The sequence below is a fragment of the Chamaea fasciata genome, unplaced genomic scaffold, assembly GCF_029207755.1.
Source record: "Chamaea fasciata isolate MVZ Bird 193981 ecotype frontalis unplaced genomic scaffold, bChaFas1.0.hap1 SCAF_15, whole genome shotgun sequence".
Taxonomy (NCBI): Eukaryota; Metazoa; Chordata; class Aves; order Passeriformes; family Sylviidae; genus Chamaea; species Chamaea fasciata.
In genome coordinates this window covers 17,557,744-17,580,875 of record NW_027094100.1, presented here as the reverse complement: position 1 = coordinate 17,580,875, position 23,132 = coordinate 17,557,744, and the positions used below count along the sequence as shown (strand labels likewise).

General features: G+C 44.5%; 1 protein-coding gene across 6 annotated transcripts in view; it reads right to left on the bottom strand.

The window, feature by feature from the left end:
* Window positions 1–23,132, bottom strand: part of FBXW11 (F-box and WD repeat domain containing 11) — a 56,928-nt gene that overhangs the window by 23,612 nt on the left and 10,184 nt on the right. For 2 of the 6 annotated variants that reach the window (XM_066197005.1, XM_066197006.1), the window contains 2 exons: window positions 22,591–22,698; window positions 107–169 (listed from right to left, as the gene is read on the bottom strand). In XM_066197005.1, coding sequence (XP_066053102.1) covers window positions 107–157 — 51 coding nt within the window. In that variant the 5' untranslated portion in view covers window positions 158–169; window positions 22,591–22,698. Of the gene's footprint in view, window positions 1–106; window positions 170–17,518; window positions 17,621–22,590; window positions 22,699–23,132 lie in introns of all 6 variants that reach the window. The other 4 variants (XM_066197002.1, XM_066197001.1, XM_066197003.1 and 1 more) reach the window with 2 other exon arrangements.

The window sequence follows — 23,132 nt, the reverse complement described above, 5'->3', positions numbered from 1 at the left end:
AACAACATTCAAGGATGATTATGCAGACCCAAGATTTGGACATTTCTCAAAAGCAGGAACATACAAAATCCTGGCACCTCTCCTTCTACATCCATGTTAGTCCTACCTGCCACAGGGTATTTTTCTTTGGAGACTCATCTTCATTCTGATCCTCCATTACTGACGTGTTCTGGAAAAGAAGAACAAATAGTACTTCAGCTTTTTACTCTGTGACAACTTATTGCTCTACAAGCATTACAAAAAAGCAAATCAATTAAACAGATAAAATTCATTTTCCCAGTGAATGGAATTCTCAAAGACTTCTGGCCACAAAACCTGAGTATTATAAATAAATTCCCCTTTTAACTGACATGTTTATCAATTCCATTTACTGTAAAGGTAACTCCCCAACCCCGCTTCAATTTCCTTTGACAGATTTTCATGCAGCCTTTCAACGCTTTTCTCACTGGGAAATAAATTCACTTTCATCCTACTCAAGCCAAAGCAATTAAACCTGTCAATGTATTCAACCAGCACTTTCTGCCAAAGTTAAATTGCATACAGCTAGGCAAAAAAAAAAAAAAATCACTATACACTACTTACATGCAACAGAATATGCTTTTTTTTCTCCAGCTCTAGGAATAGGGATCATTCTCTGCAGATCATCTCTGCAATTCACTGCCCAGGCTGTGTCTACAACCCTTGGCAGTCGCCTCTGCCTTTATTGCAGCGCACTCCTCATATCAGAATTGCTCCTTACTACTGCTTCCCTCCCTTTCCTACACCAACAAAAGATGGAAGGATTTCTATAAACATTCAGCTGCAAATGTTTCTCTGAGCTCACCTCTGTCCCCCAAAATCTTTCCCTCCTTTCTGCCCCTGTTGATGAGCTGCTCCCTTTTACTGTCCATGGCACAGCCACCGTCTCCTCCTCCCTGCTCCCAAGTCCCTCACTCCCAGACAGCTCCAGCCTCCCCCAGCCCTGCCCTCCCCATCGCCATGCCCAGGAGACTGGCAGAGGTTTAGCAGGACAAACTGAGTGTCCTCAAACACTGTCTGTATTTATTTCAGCCTTCTTCCCCTCTGTCCCAACAGAAATGGGAACAAGAGGCTCAGGTAAAACACAGTGGAATAAGTCACACCATTCCCTTACTCCTGCCATCATGGATTGTGGGTAAACCCTCAGAAACTACATCCCTCCCACTCAAAACACAAGTTCATCTCAAAAGCATTCATTTCCTCCTCTTTCTTCCATAAGGACATGCTGCACAAACCCAGAGAACCCGAAAAATGAGCAGTATCCTGTCTATAGCAACCCTTCCTCCCCTGCCCACCTGCCTCGCCTCAAGCTTACCCTGAGCCCTCCCTCAAGGCGTGGAAACACATGTGGCACGTGGACTTTGGATGACAGGATAAAAACTGTGGCCACAGGTGATGGAAAGACTCGACTGCCTGGCTCTGACACACATGACAATGACATGAACAAGCCCAGGAGGCGGCTGGAGGAGAATCCAGAAAGGCATAAATGCAAGACATGTTTGGGATGACTCCACAAAAACATGGACTTTAGTGTTTCTGGACATACACAGAACAGACAGCCACACCTTCCGTGGTTTTTGAAGCCACAGTCTCTGCAGGGCCATCCCAATTATCCACAGGTCCCAAGCAGCCTCTCTCACTGGGGCTGCAAGGAAGGGGTGCTCTCCCACAGCAGGGAACACACAGCAGCCCCTCGCTGACTGGGACCCAGCCAGCCCACACCAGTTACACCACTCTGGAAAGCAAACACGCCACCAGGGAACTATGCTGGGTGTCTTTGATTTTACTTTATTTCAATATGAATAGCTAAAAATAATCATTAGAGTGATTATATGTTGTTAACGGTGCATCCAATTAGTGTGTCCTTAAATGAGTAAGGAACATCTCATCTCATTTGGCAGCTGAAGGCTAAATAAACCCATGGATCCTGGGAGCTACAAGCAAGAAGGAACACTGAGAATATCTAACAGGTGGCTTGGGTCAGCAAATTCAGCAGAAATCCCACTTTTATCCATTTATCCCCCCTAACTTTCCTTCAGCAGGCTATGGTGGGACTCTGCCACCGCATTTCTTCCTTTATCAACAAATATCTCAGCTGTCCCAGGAATGGAGACTAAGAACTGCCTCCTAAACATGATGTCATTCTGGGAACAGCCAGTAAAACTACAGCACAGCAGCACCGTGACACAGATTGCAGGGACGCAAATGTCACCAAAGTCAGCAGACTTCCACACCAACAGACAGCAGAGTGAGTTGCCCTCTGTGCTGTGCCCCTGCTCAATTCCACTGTGCCTCCACTGCTGCCCAGGGAAATAACTGGGCAGCAGGCTTTGGGGAGAGGCTACAGCCTTGGAACGTCACAGGGTAACAGAATCATTAAGGATGGGAAAGACCTCAAGGACCATCACTGTGCCCAGTGCCCACCTTGTCCCCAGCCCAGAGCACTGAGTGCCACCTCCAGCACTTCCTTGGACACCTCCAGGGATGGGCACCCCAAACTGCACTGCTGCCCAGAGACACTCCCACATCCTGAGCCATAACTGTGAGGGCAGATAACACAGCTTGGTTTTTAGGCTGGAAATGAACACAGTATCCAAGTATTTCATCGGGAAGTTGGCAGGTGCATTAATTTAATGGTATCTATTACTACAGCTTCTTGTGTTCTCTCTTTTCCCATCCTGACTAATTCCACACTTTCTTATTTTGTATTTTAGAGCTTTTCAATCCTTCATCCTTTCCCTTTCTGCTCCCAAATACGTAGCTTTTTTCCCCTATTATACTTTCTCTTCCTAATAAACTCGTTCTGCTTCTCTCTTAAAACACTTTATTTTGGGGTCATCACACACATCCAAATTCAGACTCCAGTCTCTCTCTCCAGCACTTAAGCCTACTAATTGGAGACCAGGAGATGATGGGTGGATCCTGCCCTGTTGTCTGGAAGAAGCAATTAGACAGCTCTGATCTGCCCTGTCCATTCCCAGCACAAAGGATTTCAGAATTCCTGACAGCTGGTGTCAGCAGTCCTGGCTCCTGGGCTTCAGCCCTTGTGCAAGAACACAGATAGGCATCTCCAAGTCCAGCTCTTCCCTTCCCTCGGCGGCACCTCTTGTTCACCCCACCCACCTCCACATACAGCCAGTTTCCCAAGTGGCTTTGAAGTGGCATCACCACAGAATTCACTCCAATTCCCTGCAGCTCTGTTGCTGAACAGCTCCAAGGCCTGACGGAAGCACCGACATCTCATCTCAGCGATGCCAGCAAAGGCCAAGCTGCCCTTGCAGACATTTCCCAGGCGTGATTTCGACCCTCACAGGAGCCTTGCAGCTTCTCACAGTGCAAGCAGAGCTTCTAAATATTGTCAATTCATCTGGTTTATATGTTCATTTTTTCCAGAGATTCTTGTGAAGTTGCTCACGGCTCTTGCAAAAGTAGAATGATTATTTCCAACCAGCTGTCATTCTTTAATTAGTCAGCCTTGAGTAAGTGCTCTCCATTCCTACTGGGAACAGCAGTGACAGCCAAGAGATAACAATGGGGCCAAGCTGGGATGTTTTGTTGCTGCCTCACAGTTGTTAAAACCCAACTAAATCGAGCTGCACTGAGCAAAGCCCCAGCCTCTATTTCCACTGACTGTAACCAGAAATGGCAGTAAAATTCACACATTGCTCCACAACCTGGCCAAGTTTAAAAGCTCATTTCCTGGAGATTTGCATCCCACATTCCTTGCTTAGTCCCGCAGAAACTTCAGGCTTTCTTTAGTCTTTCTGCTCCTCAATACCTCACGTTTCTGGGATTTCTCTGGGGTGCAGAAAACCATGGCAAAAACAGGTTCACAAGTTACTTGGAGAAAAAGAGGTTCTGACAAGCCTAATTACATCCAGCTAATTCCCTTTGGAGATTATGAAAAGTTTCCGAAATAGAAACAACCATGAACGATCCCCAAAGGGAAAGAAATTGTAGGTACTCCAAAACTCCGTAAACTGGAGTATCAATTAAGATCCTTGGATACCAGGTAGTGACTGATGGCTGAAGCACAGCAGTTCTATGGATGTGAGGTTGTGAGGGGCAAAAGCACCCCATGTTCTCCTGCAGGTGCGTGGCACTGCAAGGCTCCCTTCCCTCACAGCAGGTGCAGGAAAAGCTGCACCTTTTCCAGGAGAAATCCAGCAAACCTGGACAGGCTGCTGCAGATTTCCAGCAGGCTGCTCTCAGCCTGGGTTTGCACCAGGCTCCAGGAGTTGGGAGTGCCTTGAGTCACTTAATCGCCTGGGCAGGGGAACAGCCTGGTGCAGCTGTGTTCTTAACCCACTTTGAGCTCCAGTATCAGGAGAGCAATTATGGAAGTGATAGCAGGAAATCCTGGGAACTGGGGCAGGACACACAAGTTTCAGCACTGAGCAAGGCTCACAACACTGCTAAGTTTCTCTGATGATAAAGTTTTCCCTGACAAAGAAAGGATTCAGGATGGAGGGACAGAACAACACAACAGGTGTGTTGCCTTGAAAAAAAGAAGAGAATCTTATATTTGAGCTTTAATGAAAGGAAAAGGGAAAGGAAGTAAGAACCTCTATGTCTCACTGCCCTTGAAACTACACCAGTAATTCCCATCTTGGTTAAAGACCCAACTAAGTCTTCAACTGTCCAACTTCTCACAAAATTCCCACTCTCTGGAAAAAAACCCCAGGAAATTTCAGTAAAAGTTACAAAATCAGGAAAACCAACTAAAACAATTCAGCTGAACAGGCTCTGCTGTCCTTTAACAAACCACATCTGACTTTGAAGAAGCTGAAGAACCAACACAAAATAACTAATACATACTTGGATACCTCGGAGTCAAACTCAGGTGGAGTACACCGAGCTGGAGCTTCAATCCCCTCCTGAAGCCAGCTCTGCCACACAGGGACTGCTGGAGGTTCCAGCACACATTTCCCAGGGAAAGTGAGGAATCCACCATCCTCTGGGGCAGCTGGAGCCAACAGCAAGGGAGGAAGCTGGGAAGCCATCTGCACCAGCTGAAAGTGATGAGCACGTGCCCCTCATGGCTTCCTGCTTTTAATAGAGCCAGAAGCTGCCAAACGCTTCCGAACGTTTCCAAATGAATGTGAGCCTCTCCTTGAGGAGAAATGGGCAGCATTTGCCAACCCAGGGACCTCTTACACCATGTTCATTAACAACATCTTGATCGGGGATAAGAAGGGAGTTTCCTCTTTGAACTATGAAGAGGCTCTTACTAGAAATGTCCTGTAGCACAAATACAAAATTAATTTAGAGAACCCCAAACTTAGACTGCACAAGATGGGAACCAACCCCTCTCACAGCAAGGACCAAATCCCTTCCTTCTCACCCTCCTCAAGGTCTGTCTGCGAGGAAATGCAAAAATTCTGATGTCCCCAGGTTCCATTGGCCTCCTTGGCCCCCAGATGCTGTCCACCAAACATGAGGATTCACTCTGCTGACCGCGGCCATGTCTGTATTTGATGTCTGTATTCGTAACTGCTTGTTTCAGCTTAAACTAAACTATTTATGTAAGCACTGGGGATCTGCATGAATTAGGCTGAACATGCTTCAATTCTTACCTAGCTCACTGCTCTCCCAGTTGCTAGGTTTTATTTTAGTGTAGCTTTTGCTGGAAGTTCAAACAAAAATATACTTAAAATACTTAAAGAGTCTACCAAGAGCCAACAGCTGAAGGCAAAAATAGAATAAAACCCTCATAACTGAAAACAGGGCATCAATTTTTATTTGCCCTCTGACTAACCACCAAAAAGTAGCAAGGAAGACATGCTGAATTCAGCACCACAGCTCTGCAGTTTGTGTTTCAAGCTGCTACAAACTCTAAATTTGACCCCAAGTTATAGATGGTAAGTTTTTAAAAGATACCTAATGCTCTTTCATACCCCAGTTTGACACCTCTCGAGGGTTTGTTTTGCAGGAGGTTTTGGCCAGAGCAATAAATTCCTCAAAGCTAAGAACTGCTTGCTCTTGCTTCTGCCCAGAGAAGGTAAAATCTCAAGCCATTCTTATCTGAATGTTCCAGAACAGTTATTTCTGCTGGTTCCAAAGACTACAAGCAGCCACTAAGCAGATCACTCTGCTTAATCACCAATGCTTTTGATGATTGGCAATTAGTAGCATTATTTTCACTTTGTTTCAAGAGTAACAGTCCTCACCTTAAAATCGTTACAAATTAACTTGCTAATCTTGTATGTATGTATATACATATAAATGCATAAAACTGTATTTCTTTGAGTATTCAGTATGTCTGACTTCACATGTAACTAAGAAAATCATGTCAATAATCTCTCTCCATGTTTCTTGTCAGCTCTCCCTTCAGCTCCTGGAAGGTCAGACTCAGATCTCCTTGGAGCCTTCCCTTCTCCAGGCTGAACAATCCCAATTTTCTCAGCCTTTCCTCATCAGAGAAGTGCTCCATCCCTCAGATTACCCTGGTGGCCCTCAGAAGTCAGGTCAGTGTGGGCTGTGCCCAGAGTCACACCACGTAACTTGTTTTTAAACTGAAATTACACATGAAAATACTCAGCAGCTCAGGATTACTTTTCTGATCCAATTCCATAAAACACTAAGCAACAACTCCAACTGCACCAGTGAGCCTTTGGTGATGGTACATGCTTTTACCAGGCAGCTGTGTGCCCAAACTGCAGCCTGAGCCTGCCTAGCAGGGCAGGAATTTAATCCTTACCCCAGCCTGTGAAGGACCACAGCTGATGGAAAACTGTAACAGCAAAATCACTCTGGGGCTTTTAGAACTTCTGAAATAATGCATTACACGTTCTCAAAAAGATCTACATCAAAAATAGTCACTGACTGACTGTTAGTTCAATTTAGGTTGTCGTGAGAAACAAAACAATTACACTTCTGTCCAAGTTAGAGCTGTTTTCCAGCATGCCTCCATTTCCACACGGCAAGCTGATGTCACTAGAAAAACAATGTAATTACTGCGATCCCAAGAGACATCCAGTGGGGGTCTGGTTTGGTTTTGTTGGGTTTTAAATACGCAGTAACCGGTTAGTTCTTAAGGGCAGCATTACCTCAACAGGTACTGCAGAATCACATTAACAACACCTTCCTTACAGAACTGTTTCAAAGACACCTTCAGCTCTCCTTTAATGTTCTGAGCATCTGGAGTAAAGAGTAACCCAAACCTGCCCGTATCCATCCTATAAAAACACATTGCATGTACAAGGACAATGAGCAGGGAATTGTGTAATTGGAGCAATTTGATGACTCATCCCTGCACCAAAGCACGGCCTGCAAAACTTGCACACGGTGCAAACCCTTGTGCTGGATGGAAAACCAGAGCCCAAATAGACAGAAATCACTCACTGTCCACCTGCCCCTCAGACAGAGAGCACCACTGCCGCAGGAGCAGGAAGAAATGGCAAAAGCAGTTGGCGCTGCAGCCAGGCCAGGGCTGGGGGCTACGTTAAGGTGCTCACGTCCTCAGCTAGTGCTGCCAGGGGGAAATTTTCAATTAATAATAAAAATAGTAATTGCAATACTCTCCCAGCTAGTGCAAGAGCAGCCAGCAGTAAGAGGAGCCAGCAAGGCTCCCTGCAAACTCTCACCTGCGGCTCACCCAGATGAAAACTGGATTCATTTTCCCACCCTTGTCCAGCCCAACAGGAGCTTTAATTCCACCTTCAGCCTACGAGTGGTGTTTGTTTTCCAAGTGTCTCAGTTCCTGCCTTTAGTGTCCAGACACTCAGCTTTCCTTGGCTGACATTGATATGTGCAAGAATCCCAATCCACACTCCTGCCAGAGCAGCAAAATCTCCGTACCCAAATTGTGTACCAGAGCACCAGGCTTATCACTGATACATCACTGCCAACACTTGCAGTCACCAGCCTAAAACACCCCTCAATTAACTTTCACTACTTTAGAGGCCAAATACATCAAAAGATAAATCCTTTCTGCCTAACTTTTCTTACCAGCAAAATGTTTAAACCAGAAACACAGCCCTGACAAACTGGCTGTAGGAAGGTACACTGATGTCAGGAGCAAGGTATTGGTTTGCTTTTTCAAGTGATTTTTTTAAATGAAGAGAAGTCACCACAAATTCTCAGATGGAATTATTAGTAGTAGTTTTGCACTAATGGTTCACCTGTTTTCCACATAAACTCATTTAGGTAGAATCTGCACCTTTAATCTTAATTCATCCCAAAGCAAAACAGTTTTTCCTCTGCACTTTTAAGACTCAGGTCAAACTTCAAACCAGGTTACTTAAGACAGTGAACTCACTGAAAGTTCGGAAGGAAAAGCAGTGCTTAAGTTTCTAAAGCTTTGACTACACCATGACACACTTGTTCAGAAAATCTGCACCTATAACTGTGTCAAAAGCTACTCTAAATAACTGGATTTTGTTAGCCAGTTAGGAGGATTAGGTATGTCAAGCTTTTGGGATTTTTTTTTTTTGTTATAATGGAAACATTAAGTCATATACCTTAGAAACTGTCTCAATGTCTAGTAAAGAGCCCCTTTAGCTTTTATTTCCTGTATTAAAAAAGCATCCAAAAAAGAAAACTTGAAAGGAAAATACTGGCTCGAGATTATCGTCGCTCTTCTTCCTTTTAGAGCAGATACAAAGAGACCTCTTCAGATCCACTCATCTCATCATTTCCAGGACTTGTAAAAGGAAAACAAACTATTTAAAGTTGCATTTCAGTGCTGACTGCTCAGATTAGCACATCTGAGCGAGGGTAGAGCACAGAACAGCAGCTGAATTCCAGGACTCCAGGAGAAGCCGATACACTCAAGAGACAGCTGAGGCATCCCTGCAACTCAACTGCTCCATCAAGCCCCGCTGCTTCACAGCCCAGAACCTGCCCCATCCCCTCCTACAAGCTCTGCCATTCCCATGGAGCACCTTTCCCCAAACCCCAGGGGCTGTGTGGACACCCCCACGCCAGGGCAAGGCAAAATCAAATTCCGAAAGCTCCACAAGTTGGACATTTCTCTCTGCACCACACTCACGGGTCAACAAGGCAGAAGACAGCACTCTGCCCCACACAATTAATAAGTGTTAACGGTATTCCAGATTAAAGGTAGGATAAGTAACATCTGGGAAGCAAATTTCAGGCTAAGCTAGTAATAAGTTCAGTTCAAATTCATCAAAAATAAATTAGCCTCTTAAGATTAACTACACATTTGCAACTTGGCTGCCTGGTGCAATGTTAAAATACTTCAAAGGTTATTCCTGGTTTCCCAGAGGGGATTTAGGTTCAGATCTCTCCTGCTGTTTCCATATCAAACCAAAGGGAGCTGCTTCAAATTGCCAGTCCAAAGCACAACTCCCAACACGAGGGGTCTGAAGAGCTGTGAAAGGGAGGGGACACTCAAGGGCCTCAGACACTGCAGAACTTTAAGCAGGTTTTGAACAGGCTTCTATACAAACTTTTACAGTAAAAGCTACACAAAGGTTACTCAAAGCCACTGAAGAGTCTGAAATACTAAACCTGCAGTAAGCCTCAATAATTCATCTTTTGCAAAATAGAAGGTATTTGCACACAAAAGAAATACAGAAAAAGCAGCCACCACCATGAAAATTCAATAAAACTGCAGCCTAGAACCAGCGAGCTACTCCAAGCAAGAATCCTGTCCTGTTTGAAGTACAGTTGTTTCCTCCAGAGATGTATGGCAGTGTATTCCAGACTTGGCAGCTCATGAAAGTGTGTCAATCTTCACAACTCCTCAGGAAATTCTAATCATTTACTAATTGTCTGAAACACAAGCTTTTGCTTATATACAAATGTGGGTTTGGAACTGCTGATATCCAAGCAACCCAGAACCTGGAGAAAACCTTATCTCCACCAAGGCTGCAGCCTAACTGCAGCTAAAGGAAAAAAAAAAAAATTCAGTAATACAAGATGTAAAAAAAAATACTCAAATTATTTTTTTTGATTATCCACCCAGCCTTGCCTGGGGTTAGGCAGACACTCTGCACTCGAGTGCTGATTTTATCTGGCTACTCAAAAGCATGTGCAATTGCATAATTCAGATTTCACATGATTTATATAATGGATGGTAAATGTTCCTGACCTGGAAGGTTGGTACCACTTCTCTCTCTACTACTTCAGGATCCATTCGATGAATACAAAAGCACCTCACTGTCAGACTCTACAGAACAGGATTTGAGAACAGCAGGAACAGTTGCCCCGCGTCTCAGGTTCCTGGGTTTGGAAGATTATTTTCAATCCATACCACATCAGTGCCTGATGTCACAGCACAGCTTCTTGTGTGAAAGTGGCAGAGCTGTGGCAGGGGGCAAACCAAAGCCAGGACAACTGACCCCTTGCGCACCCCAACCCCAGCGCTGTGCCCTCCCCGGGCCTGGGCAGGACGGCACTGAGGAGGGAAAGCTGCTGGCCCTCGCTTCTGAGCACAGCGACAGTCTCAGAGTCCCAGCTCTGCTTCCTGGGGCCTGACCCACAGTCTGAAGGGCCTTTGAGAAGGGTAACTGCAGTCAGCAAGGCTGAAATGGAATTTCACAGACACTGCAGGACAACACAGATCAGTTACAGCATCGTTCCTCGAGGGCAACATCACCTCAAACTTTTGAGGAATCCCAAATCCACTTGGGAGCAGTGGGAGACCAGCCTGCACCACAAAGCCAAGCCTTTCCACAGTGAGCCTTTGAAAACGGGACTATTTTGCCACAGATATATTACACAGAGGAGTAAAAAGCTCATATTGTAGTTCCTTCTTTCTCTGCTGTAGCACTTCCTCCACCTGTCAGATGGGGATTTGTATAATTTGCTCAATCCCCTGCTGTGTCTGTAGCCAGCTGTGCTACGCTTGACTCTGATGCCTCCCTTGATGTATTTGGATTCTCCCATCATTTTAAAGGATCACAAGAAACCAACCATCTATGTGAAGACTTTTAAATGTCAGTCTTGAAGGCCCACAAAACAACTCATTAGATGCAAATCACGAAGGCTCAGGGAAAGCTGGGAATGGGCAGCCTGCTAAGCACCCAGGAGTTTGTCAGATGGAAAGGGTAAGAGTCCTTTTGATGGTGACTCAGAGTGGCACCATCAGTATCAGCCAAACCATCAACACTGGTACCCACACAGCTGCTCAATTCCCCTGAGCAAGGGACCCACCCTCCTGCCAGGGGGGTCTGATGAGGAGTCTGCAGTGCAAAGACACTGCACAAATGTAGTTTCAACTTTGGTGGGAAAGAGTTGATTATGTATTTCTGCTTCCTAGAAAATTCCTCTGTGGGAAAGAGACAAAACCTGCAAGGAAGAGGACTGACACACACACCCAAAACAGACTGCTTTGCATCTCCTCCTCTCCTCAGGCAGATTTCCCTCCTCCATCCCTCCCAGCACGAGCATGGCACTGCCAGAAGGCAGGCAGGGAGCAAGGCACGTTTCCTAACACATTCCTTTCCACCGTAACAGGAACAGAGACTGAAAAAACTCCTCTCTCCCACAGGAGGCTGAGAAAGCATCAACACGAGGCTGTGGCTAACAGCATCCCTTCTGCAGACGCTTTGGAAGAGCCATCAGCAATAACAGCTCCTGCCCACCACTTGTGAAATCTCTCAGGTTTACTGGGACTGAGTTGCGCTTTCTGAGGGACACAACTAATGTCTGACATCGCACTCACTGTTGCAGCTCTGAGCAACGGGCACTGGATTTACCGAGGTAAGGTCCAGTGCCTTGTGGTGACCCATGAATTCACCATGGAGAGCCGGCCTCCACAGGGACACACCCTGCCCAGCGTGGAGTGGACAGATTGGGATCTCTGAAGGGAACAGGAGAGAAGCACTAACAAAAGGCAGGCCAGCAAATCACCCGAAGGAGTAACGACTGGATCTCTAAGCTCCCAGGACTTCTGCTGTGTTCACAAGTCCCGCCTGCAGCAGCAGCATAGTGACACATCTCAGAGGGACTCATACCACCACTTCCACCTCATCTGCCTCAAAAAGACCAGTGATTCAGTCAATTACTGACTTCGGAATACTGGCAACTTCTAAAGAGAAGACCACGATGAGAGAACTGCCCACCAAGAGGAGCAGGCTTCTGAAACGGGTGACTTCTGTTCGAGCACACTTGGCAGCCTGCGGATGAAGAGTATAACCTTTAGTGCTCTCCAAAAACCACTGAAAACAACAAAGTCCAAAAAAAGCACTCGTGTGCATCACGTTATTTGTAGCAGCAAAACTCCTTCCCCACAAGCAGAAAGGTCAGTGCTTGGCAGCACCCAAATGGTGCCAGCCAGGGGAGGCCACCACAGGTGACCCCAACCTGCCACGAGGTCTCACCGGCTGCTCCCCACTTTTGCTGCCTACAGGGAATACAGCTGGAATCCCCACCCCTCTTTTGCTGACCACAGGGAATACAGCTGGAATCCTCAGCAGGAGCCACAGCCAGCTCCAAGTGACGGATGTACACCGTGTCCTGGGCAAATGAGGAACCCAAACTCACAGATATTTACTCCATTGTGCTGGTTCTCACACATCAGGGACACATTTCTGCTCCTCAGCCGAGGAAAGCAAAGAGCAGAGCTCTGGCTCAGAGCTCAGTCCTGGGATTTACTCCAGTGAGTAACCATTCACTTCCACTTCCAAACAAACACTAGGAACTGACCCAAGACAGAAAAGGTCCCTTCCTGCCTCCAAGAATGAACAGGCTCAGTTAAAAACTAAAGCCATATCGCCCAAAGCACTCAGACACACGGAGGACACCAGAGAAGTGCTCATCAGAATCTTTCCCTTCGGATAATAAATCATGCTTGGGAGAAGCAATCCCTGCATTTCACATTTCCCCATCTTCCTGGTGTCTGGATCCAGCACCAAGCCATGGCTAGCCACACCACCAGGGAGCACCACAAGGAGCTGCAGTGACTGTAAGGGATGCACAGACTCCCTCCAGAGTAGTCATCCCAGTTTAGGCACTCCAAAAGAAAAAGGCTGGGATATGGTGGAGACGACCAGGATAGCCAAGCACCGAAGCACCAGGGGGAATAAAATGCAATGTTACCCTTTGCAAAATACCTGCAGTATGTGTAACTGCCACCAAACTGAGCTCAGATCAGGCCTTAAAATCTCTAACACCCACACTGAGAACTAAAAAAAAAAAAAGTTATTAAAAGAAACTGCTGAAAACAAACCCCAAACTGGCATCACTTTTCACTGAGAGGAGACTCCAGCCAGAGGGAACAACACTGGAAAGCACCACTGCTGATTACCAGAGGGAAAACTGGCCAGTTTTACCTCGGATTTAAGGACTGGGGAATCCAGGCCATCTCCCTGCCCACACTGCCCGAGACCCACCATGGGTAGCTTTAATTGCTTCTACACCGCTGGCCTTGGTTTGAAAGCTCTGTGTCTCTGAAAAGTCTGTTTAAACACAGGGAACAAGCACAAATATCAAATATTTTAGATATTGGAGAGCACATTCTGTTCCTTTAAAGAAAAGAAATCAAATATGTATTTCTTTTTAATGGATCTGTTGGACTGTTTCCAAAAAGAAATCGTAACAGTTCCACTGTTTTGAGTCAAAATACCAGAAAACATGTCAAAGAGGTATTTGTAAACTACTTCAGACCTAACAGAAGCAGCAAAGCAGTTGTCTGGTTATGACAACTCATTTCAACAGCTGCAGAGAATAACATTTCCAAAGGGATGCAGGCTCCAGAGAGACAGGCCACTCATCATTTCCCATTTGTGATTTCATGCTCTGGAGGAGAAGGTTTGAGCAGAGTCCATCTCAGGCACACGCTGTCATTTCAAAAAAAACTGCATTGTGGCTGAATTTGTACTGGGAAAAGAGGACGAAGAAGTTTTCATGTTCAATTCTTAGCTTTCAGCTACAAGTTTTTCCAACTACACTTTCTGTTGCTGTGCTTCCCTCTGGTATCAGAATAGAAACATCAATAGAAGCTCAAAATCAGTAAAGAAAAACAAACAGAAGCTTAAGCAAGTTAATGCTAAATTCTAACATCAATAAACAGAAAGATAAACTTCCTTCTGGAAACTTCTGTGTTTAAACTGAAAGAAGGAAAATTTATGTTAGATGCCCAGAGCACTGAGTGCCGCCTCTGGGGATAGGGACTCCACCAAAAGGAAAATGGAGACGCAGGAGCACCTATGGAGCTGGACATCCCACTGGGCAGAAGCCAAGGATAAAGGACAGGAAAGCCAGGGGTGCTATCCCAAGCCTCCGGAGTACTGGGAGAATTGGGAGGAGTCAAGGGAGCCTCAAGTCTGAAAAAGCCACTGCAGGAATGTGAAGATCTGGCCTGTGGAGGAACAAGCTGACATCTCCCATTGGCAGCTCGGGAAGTGAGACATTTCTTGTTCCTGCAGTGAACTAACTCTGTTCAAGCTTCCAGGCCACACAGCCCACACATGAACACAAGAGGGAAAGAGGAGCAGGGCACTACATGCAATTAAGCTGAAAACTTCAAGAATAGATGGAAAGATGTAGGAAAGAGCCTTTTCTAGAACCCCAAAGACCTTGGGAGGGTGTAAACAAGCACGACAAAACCTAAGCAGAGTTTTAGAAGAGAGATAAAATGATTTTTTTAAAAACAGAAGTGGAAGAAAAGTGTAATTGAAAACAGGGAAGAAACTTGGTGGGGCAGTATTTGGTTACTGGGCTAATTTCATTATATCTAATAATTAATTTCCCAAGACTTATTTCCTCACCTCCTACATTATGCAACAATTCAAAGTGATGCCTGGGCTCTTATCTTCTGCTGCCTAATGAGTAGTGCTCACTTCACACTGGAGGTGTTTGCTCACAGAGCCCCGGACCCTGCCTGTCTCTGCCTGGCAGCCCTGCTGGAGCCATTTCCCAAATCAGCACCACAAAACACAGTCAAAACCCTGCCATGCTCCAAGGATGAGGCCACAGAAGGTGCTGTATCCACAGGGTTGCATCACACACCCGCTAGAAGAAGCAGTTTCCCTAAAGACCTGAACAAGAGTTTTAGTTTTAATCTTGCAGAGAAATCCATATCAAAGCAAATGAAGCAGGAGCTCTTGGATACCAGTGTGTGTTCGTGTACAAAAACATCAGTAGAAGTAACTAAGCAGTTAAAACGAAGGCCTGGTAGCAGTTTCAAGTATTATGAACTGGCATTTAATATGTACTTCTCCAACAGAAACAAGTGTTAAGTGTCAGGGACTTTATTTCCTAATAATATCAATTAAACCAAAAGCCAGAGTAGAGGAGAGCAAACCTCACGTATCACAAATAGGAATAAATATTTTTTAATAAATTACCTGATTCTCTTCTGCATTCACTAAAAGCTCACAGAATGCAGAAAGCAAATATTTCTCCAGCACACTGCAGGTACTATGAAGGTATTTTACTGCATGAGGAAAAGCAGAATACACACCCAGACTGAGAACCGGAACACCTCCCCCAGTCCATGGGCAGAGGGGCTTTGCTGAAATGCTACAGCACGACTTTAAACAGCCTTGTTAGGTTTGATGATTGTTAACAACACCACCGAAAGGCAGAGCAAACCTAATCCCTGATTTCTTCCTTTAGGTGGATGGCAGGTGACTGCAAAAACCTAAAGGTTTGAAGAAGCCCCAGGACTGAGTAAGAGCTTCCTGAAGAGATCCTCCGAGGCTCCAGAGTGAAGACTGCTCTTCCCCCTTTCTGCCCTGTTCCCTGGTTACTCTACACACAGCACACACAGCAGATACAATCCCAGGTAACTTCTGTGAATCACCCAGGAGCTTCTGTATTTCCCTTCCAGCACTTCCTATTAATCAATTCACCCTACAGAACCAAGAGCTCCTGCTATCTGCGCCCCACCTGATTTCTGTGTGGGCTTAGAGCTCAGGAAACAATGAAGGGCAAGTCACAGTGCCAAAAATAATAAATAGGGAAAGCAGCTGGTGCCACTTTTGCTTCCAAGTTCCTCTTCAGGCATCACTGAGTCACACACCAAAAAGGAGAAGTTTTTGTTGTTTTTTTTTTTTTTAAATAATCCTGCACAGGCACTTCCAAACCTCTCAAAGCCTTTCCTGGTTGCAGCTCTTCAAAATCAATCCAACCTTAATAAAAGAAAAATGCCTTTATTTTGGTACAATGTTTCATTGAACCATGGAATATTCTGAGCTGGAAAGGACCCACAAGGATCATCAAAGTCCAGCCCCTGGCCCTGCAGACACCCCAACAATCCCACCTGTCAAAATTAGAAGTAGCTTGCAAATATTGCCACGACAGATGCCAAACCTGTGGGACTCTGCCCTGGCATGACTGTAGGTGCTCTTCTATAAGCATGATTTGGCCACGAGTGTTCATTTCTATAAAACTGAGTTATCCAGGTATGAGTTTGTCTTGGACATGAGTTTTTGTTCTTTCTTTGAATATTCTTTCAAAACTGGAAACACAAAGCATTCAAACTGAAAAACAGATTTCTATTTTAACAAAAATTCTGAAGGAACTTCTAGTACTGTAAATCAGATTTGCTGAATTTCAAGTGGCCAAATTTTGCAGGTGAGAGGAGAGGTTTTGAAATAACAGGTTACTCTCTAAGGTAAGACACTGATGTTCTCCAGTGGCTGACCTCAAATGGAGTGACACACAAAACTCAATTGTTCATTTTCATTCACAAAAAAAGCAATTTCTTTTAAGTACTCATTTTATACACATGAAAGACTGAACCACTGAATAATGCTCTTATGTTACCAAACAGATTAATGTTAAATAATCCTGTTACATTCAGAAACACTTTGAGAAGTGCCACAGTTACTACACATGTTCAGCATTTCCTTCCAAGGTAAATACCCTGGGAGTTCAAAATCGTTAACTGGTCCCAAAAGCTCCCTTTTCATCATTTTCAATGCCTCCCAAACCAATGAAGCAGCAATTCCCCATCTATAAATTATGCAGGCTCAGCTCCAACAGCTTACTAGAAGAAAAACAACAGAGAACTTAGGATTTAATGGTTTTCTATGCAGACCAACTCTTCCCTCCAGCCCCATCCCTTGTTCTTCACTTCTTATAAGTTAAAAAACTGAGCTAACAGGGCAACCCAAAGACCCCAGGGCACCATGCTCACTATTCTGCATTCAAACATGTGCAAAGACTAAGGTAAGGCTACACCCAGGACCGTGCTTAGGAGCAAATAAAAAGCTTATCCTTTCTAAATTAAATCACACAAATATCACAGGCTGGTCAGTTCATTGCAATTTAAGAGAAATGGCAAAGCTCATTACGTTATTTTAAAGTTAAACAAGAAAGCAAAACGTAGCAGGCAACATGCAGAACTATGCTACTGATATCACAACTTCAGTTAACAGGCAATAAAACACAACAGCTCATCCCCCCAGCCCTACTGCACAGAAAGCCCTTAAAGAGTCACTCCTACAATGCAGTTAAGTAGAAGATTTCAGAAAAGGATGCACAAAAAACATTCAGCAGACATAACAATTTGATTAAACAGAGTCCTGAGAGTTTAACACAAGTTCAACAGCATAACATTTACAACAAGAAAGAAGAAAGGCACCTGGAGACATCTGACACTGGGCATGCTCTGCAGGCATCTCAGTGCGCACATGCTCTCTACCAGGTTGGAGCAGCCTAGCCACAAAGACCTTGGCACAGAACACTGCAGGGTGACAAAAAGGAAGGAAGAGAAGAAGCAGTTAGATGCCACAACAAATCACTCAAGGCAGGCAACTCATTAGTATGTTAACGTGGGTACTTATCTATGTTATTTCTACATTCATCACAGTTAGCGGCCAAGGGTAAAATAACCACTGAAGATCCTGTGCAGCCAGCAAGGACGAGCCACCCCTCTGGCCTGTGCTCCTTCTCCCCCTCTGTAACCTCGTGGCTTTAGTGCCCAGCTGAACGTTTCAACTGACTCCCAGCAGCAGGAGAGTTTTAGTTCACCCACCCTGCTGCCCACAGCAGAGCTTCTCGGGCACAGGCGTCACCCAGCAACCCAGCCTGGCCAAAATCCCTGCCCAGCTGTGCCCTGCACAGTCCCCCTGGGGAAGGAGGCCAGGAGGTGCCACTGGGGTGGCAAGGCTTTAGAATCCACCTGGAGGAGCTTTGGGAATTAAGGTCTGGCACTCCCAGTGTCTCAGCTTTCTCAACCAACCTGTGGTTCTTCATTCTGCGCTGGGACAGACAACCTGACAATGGGAGCACGTTTTAGAGAGGAACCACATTTAGCTAAGTTCAAATTGCATGACCAAGTTCTGCTTAGTCGAGGAATCATAATGAACTGGGGAAAAATGCTGGAATTATAGTTGAAGATATCCTGAAGCCAAATTATCCCCTGGCTACATTTACTACTCATCCTGCCACCCAAGCTAAACTACCAAATTCCCCACTGCTGACACGAGAAGTTAGGAAAAGTTTGGAGATCCCTTTTTTTTCTTTTCTAAAGCCAAAGGAATTTGACACAGACAGACTCCCCAAGACTTTTCTAGTTCCCCAATATTATTTCCCTGGTCCTTTTAAGGACACAGTAGTACATACACCCAATAAAGTTAGGGAAAAGTATTCGATTCCTCAGCATCACGCAGTGCACAAACCCAGCTCCAGTATTTGGCACTAAAGACTAAGCTTTCACTATTTTCCACACAGGCTTCCAATTTAGATACAACACCGAAACTTTAAAAGAAAAGTCTTGCACAGGTCAAAGCTGAAAGTGGAATAACTGGAGGTGAAGCCTCATGGAAAGCAGTTTGTGCCCAGACTGAGGAGGAGGAAAGAGCCCAGAGCACCTGAAGGGGTTAAAAACTCTTTTTTTTTGTTTCATAGCTTATGAATAAAACAAAAGACTTATCTTTTCATCTCCATGTTAAGGAGAGAAACTACAGCAAAACCAGCACAAGAATGCCCCTAGCAGCACCAAAACACGTTGAAATTCCCTCTCTTATCCAGCAGGAAGGTGCTGATTCCATAGGGATGTCCTGCGCTATGCACTTGGCATGGCAGGAGTGGGAGCATATATCTTATGGACAGGGGTAAAAATAGTCCTAGTGATGTTTTATTGTATTATTATTTCGTTAACAGCAAAACAAACCCACAGTTTTCAATTACTAAAAGTTTTTTAAAGTTTATTTAATGTTTAGAGAAATGGGATTTAGCTATAAAGTAATTACTCCACTATATCTGTAATGACTTTGCAGGATGTAACTTTGACATGTCCTCACACTAACACTGGAAATTTAGTTCCCAGGACACTTCTAAGACAGTCAATCAGTGACAACAGGGAAACTACCTTAACTTCAACAACACACCAAAAAAAAGAGGTTTTCATATTTTCAAAAAAAGTGGGATGTACTGTTAAAACCCACTGATTGAAGAGACACCCTTTTTATTGGTCTGTTTTTAAAACCAAGAGCGTATAATTCAAGAAACTCCCCTTCCAATGTATTTCATTCTTTGTTCGTATTCTTTGTTCCTACAATATTTCATGGTGGATCTGCAACACTGAACCAGCAAAATTCAGGGTATTGCAGCAGGTGTTGATTAAACCCAAGAACATTTTTAAACATAAAGGCCTGTTAAAAAAAGTCACTTGGATCACGACTTCATAAAGTCATTGATAAAAAACACAGCAAACTCCTCTCCTGAGACATTCATATCAGGTGTACAAAGCTGAGTATAATGTTCATTATGAATCTACACCTGTAGGTGTCCACAAATTATAAGCTAAAAATCACTGGTTTAGAGGTTATTATGTGTGGGGGGGGGGGGGGGGCAGGGTAGGAACTACTGCAGCTAAATAAACTGAATTTTAAGTGCTTAAGAGGAAAATGGGTAACTTGAGAACATTTTTAAAAATTTAATTCAAAATGCATTAGACACCGAGGCCACTTCCATGCCAAGGTTAAGCCACACAAAAACCTTTTCACAGCATTACGAAACCCTGCATGAAAGGGTTTAGAAAACTCCCCGGACACTGCTGCGGCACTGCTATTGCACAATGCAACAAATTAAATATTGTGTCCCACTTCACACCAAAACAGGAACGGGCAAATATTTGGGTGCTTCCCTGACATGTTATTGCTTGACCCTGTCGTGAATAAAAGCTTAACAATGTTCCAAGAGCTTCCCTTTGCACTGGCCCTTCTCTCGCCAGGAGCCCAGGGAGGTGCAGCACTATTTCATAAAGTCTGCAAAGGGGAAAGTGCCAGTGGCCAACGGGCACAGAATTCAATGGGAACAGAGAACACAACTGCACAGGTTAAGGGAAGGCCAACTGAAACCCAGATTTTAAGGAATAAGGGAATTAGCAATGCAGACTTTTAACTGCCTCACATTCTGAGGACTGTGGATCACCTGGAGGATCTGTTTGCAGAGCTGAGAGGGGCTGTGAGCTCCAGGGCAAGGAGGGAACAGACAGAAACCTTCGTTCTGATCTCCTCAATGCTTTGTGCTCGTGAAGGTTTGTACTCTAATTTCATTACTAGATGATTGATGTAAATTCCATCCACAAAGAACCGCTTTGGTGGTCTAGCCCCAGGAATTACATTTCAAGCTTCACGTTTTAATCTTAAATCTCAAATTTAAGCAGCCTATAAAAAAATGCTGCATTCCCAGTGAAACCTGTAAATATTCAGTAAAAAGGGAAGATGCTTCAATGTCTTTAAGACTTAAATTTTACAAACTTCTTATATTAACGGCAAAGCACACACCAGTGTGTATCCAATAAACCAACTTTGTAGCTGGGAACTTTTAGGATGGAGATATAAAGAACACCCTCTCAGTCCCTGAACTATCCAAAGTTTTCCTTCACTCTGGATTTCTCCCAAGTTACAGCACAGTCTGGTTAAAGCACTGTAAAATACCCAGAAATGTTTTTTTTCAGTGCATCTGATAATATCACACAGAAATCCTCACATTTTTGTATATCTTAAAAAAAAAACCATCTATTTATCCTCTAAAGTCCATCAAATTGCTCAAGAAATACAGGCCTATAGCCTGTATTCCTGAGGGAATCAGAACACCTTTGCAACGCAGGCATGGCAATACTGCAGTGTCATAATCAAAAATGACAGCATCTACATAACCCAGATTTATGCTGCAAGTTTTATAAAATATTAAAATTACGACCTCGGAAGCTTTCACTGCATTTATTTTATTTATACAACATAATTTAGGGAATCCAAATTTATTGGTGTGTTTACAGCTTGGGAAATTGTGGTCTTAAGGCAAAAATATGCAAAAAAGGTACAACCAAATAACCTCAACCTTCACTGAGATTTTTTTTTTCAGATTTTTAGCTATAAGTAGCTCACATGCTACTCAACATTGGTGATTTCCTTGTTAGTTTACTTTGATTTAGGCCTGGACCAACAAAATTGGTATTTCTTTATTGCCATCAACACTTAATACTGATAATTTTATGGCTAAGTGGTGCTACTTAGACCCCTCTCCATGGCCTGGGGGCTCAGTTTAATGCAGCCCAAGGGATGCTCTGAAAAGCCAACTTAGATTTGAGGGCAGTCTGACAGTCTGGAAAAGCCTTACGCTCCCACGTCCAACTTAATGGCAAGCTCACATCTCAAAAATCAGCATGAACCACACTAAGACATAAAAAATACGAGCAGTACCACTGTTTCAAGGCCTTCAGCATTATTTTACACGCGGCAGGAAGAGCAGCCAACTCCAACTCCCTCCCGGTCTGCAGGCTGGGACTTCCTCCAGATCTTACCTGGTACTTTTCCCATCAGGGTTTTACTCAAACAGGGCCAAGCAGAGCAGTGGTGAAGCCCTGGGCTGGGAAGGAGTGCCCCGAGTGTGCACAGGTGGGAAAGCAGAACATCCAAGGGTCTGTGTGAACACTGTGTGGGACATGCAGGGAGCAGTGACACGAGCTCCCCCAGGGACAGCCCAGCTGGCAGGGGACGGTCCCTGCACCTCAGCACATCTCTGGAGGCCCAGACAGACTGCCTGACCAACAGGAGCACTCGGGACTCCTCCTGCTGCCGCTCCACAGCCAGGCTGTGCCCGGGGAGATGCCCTGTGCCCACGTGCTCCACACCAGTCTGTTGGAATCGGTGCCATCACGTCACTGCCCTTCCCACAGCCAAAGGCAGCCTCCCTGGGCCTGGGGGACTCGGAGGCTGTCGGAGTACCACCCTTACAACACATTTCCACACTCCAGGGAGTTTTACATGTGCATTCCAGTCATCTGCTTCAATTTCAGTAGAACTGGACTCAGGTCAAAAGAGTTGTTTTAGATGTAATTTACTCTTGTATTTATTTCTGTTCTTCCATGAACTACAAATGCAAAAGTGAATTTCTCAATAATAAATACCCACAGAGTGGAAGATTCATTTTAACTTGTGAAAATTTTTTGATTATTCTTTTACTGCTGTCAGATCATTCTAAAAAAATAGGTACCCAATAGCTGAGTCACAGTGCCATTAGGAAAATCAATTAAGCCAAATCATTGCCATTCACAATAAAAACTGCTCAATGGAACACCCTTCCAACAGCCAACCGAGATCTGCGTGTAAGCGCTTGCATTTAGGGGAAAACACCAAGTGAGGAATCAGGAAATTTAAAGCAAGACAAGGGAAAATAATTGATCAGAGAAATTCTCCTCATTACCACAGCGATGCTTTAGATAGGACACTGAATTCACAGGAGGCTGATGGATAACGCTGTCCCACTCTGCTCCTGAAGATCAAAGTGTGTGTTTGCTACACACAGTCAATGCTACAAAAGGAATATGGGTTCAGTGGAGAGAAGATTAAATGTTTTCTTTGAACAGAATAACCATCTTACTCCATTATAATTTATTCATCAGGATAAGACTCATGAGATGCAGCAGCTCATTTTCAAGAAGATACAAAGGACTGGGAAGAAAATCCTGAGATGTTTGCATAAGTCACTCCGAACATTAACTGAAATAATTTCAATTTCCCAAAATACACAGCATTTAGGTTAGCCCTTGCCTCCTTCATGTACATACACCCCAGCTCCCACAGTTGTGTGATACACCTTTCTTCACTAACATCCCCTGTGTTACATTAAAAGGCCATTTCTAAAGCAAAACACTTCACCCTGCTCTCCTGCAGCAAAACAGGGACTTACACACATCTCCAGCCAACAGCTCAGGGCAAATCCTGAGTGGGGAACACAGACCCAGC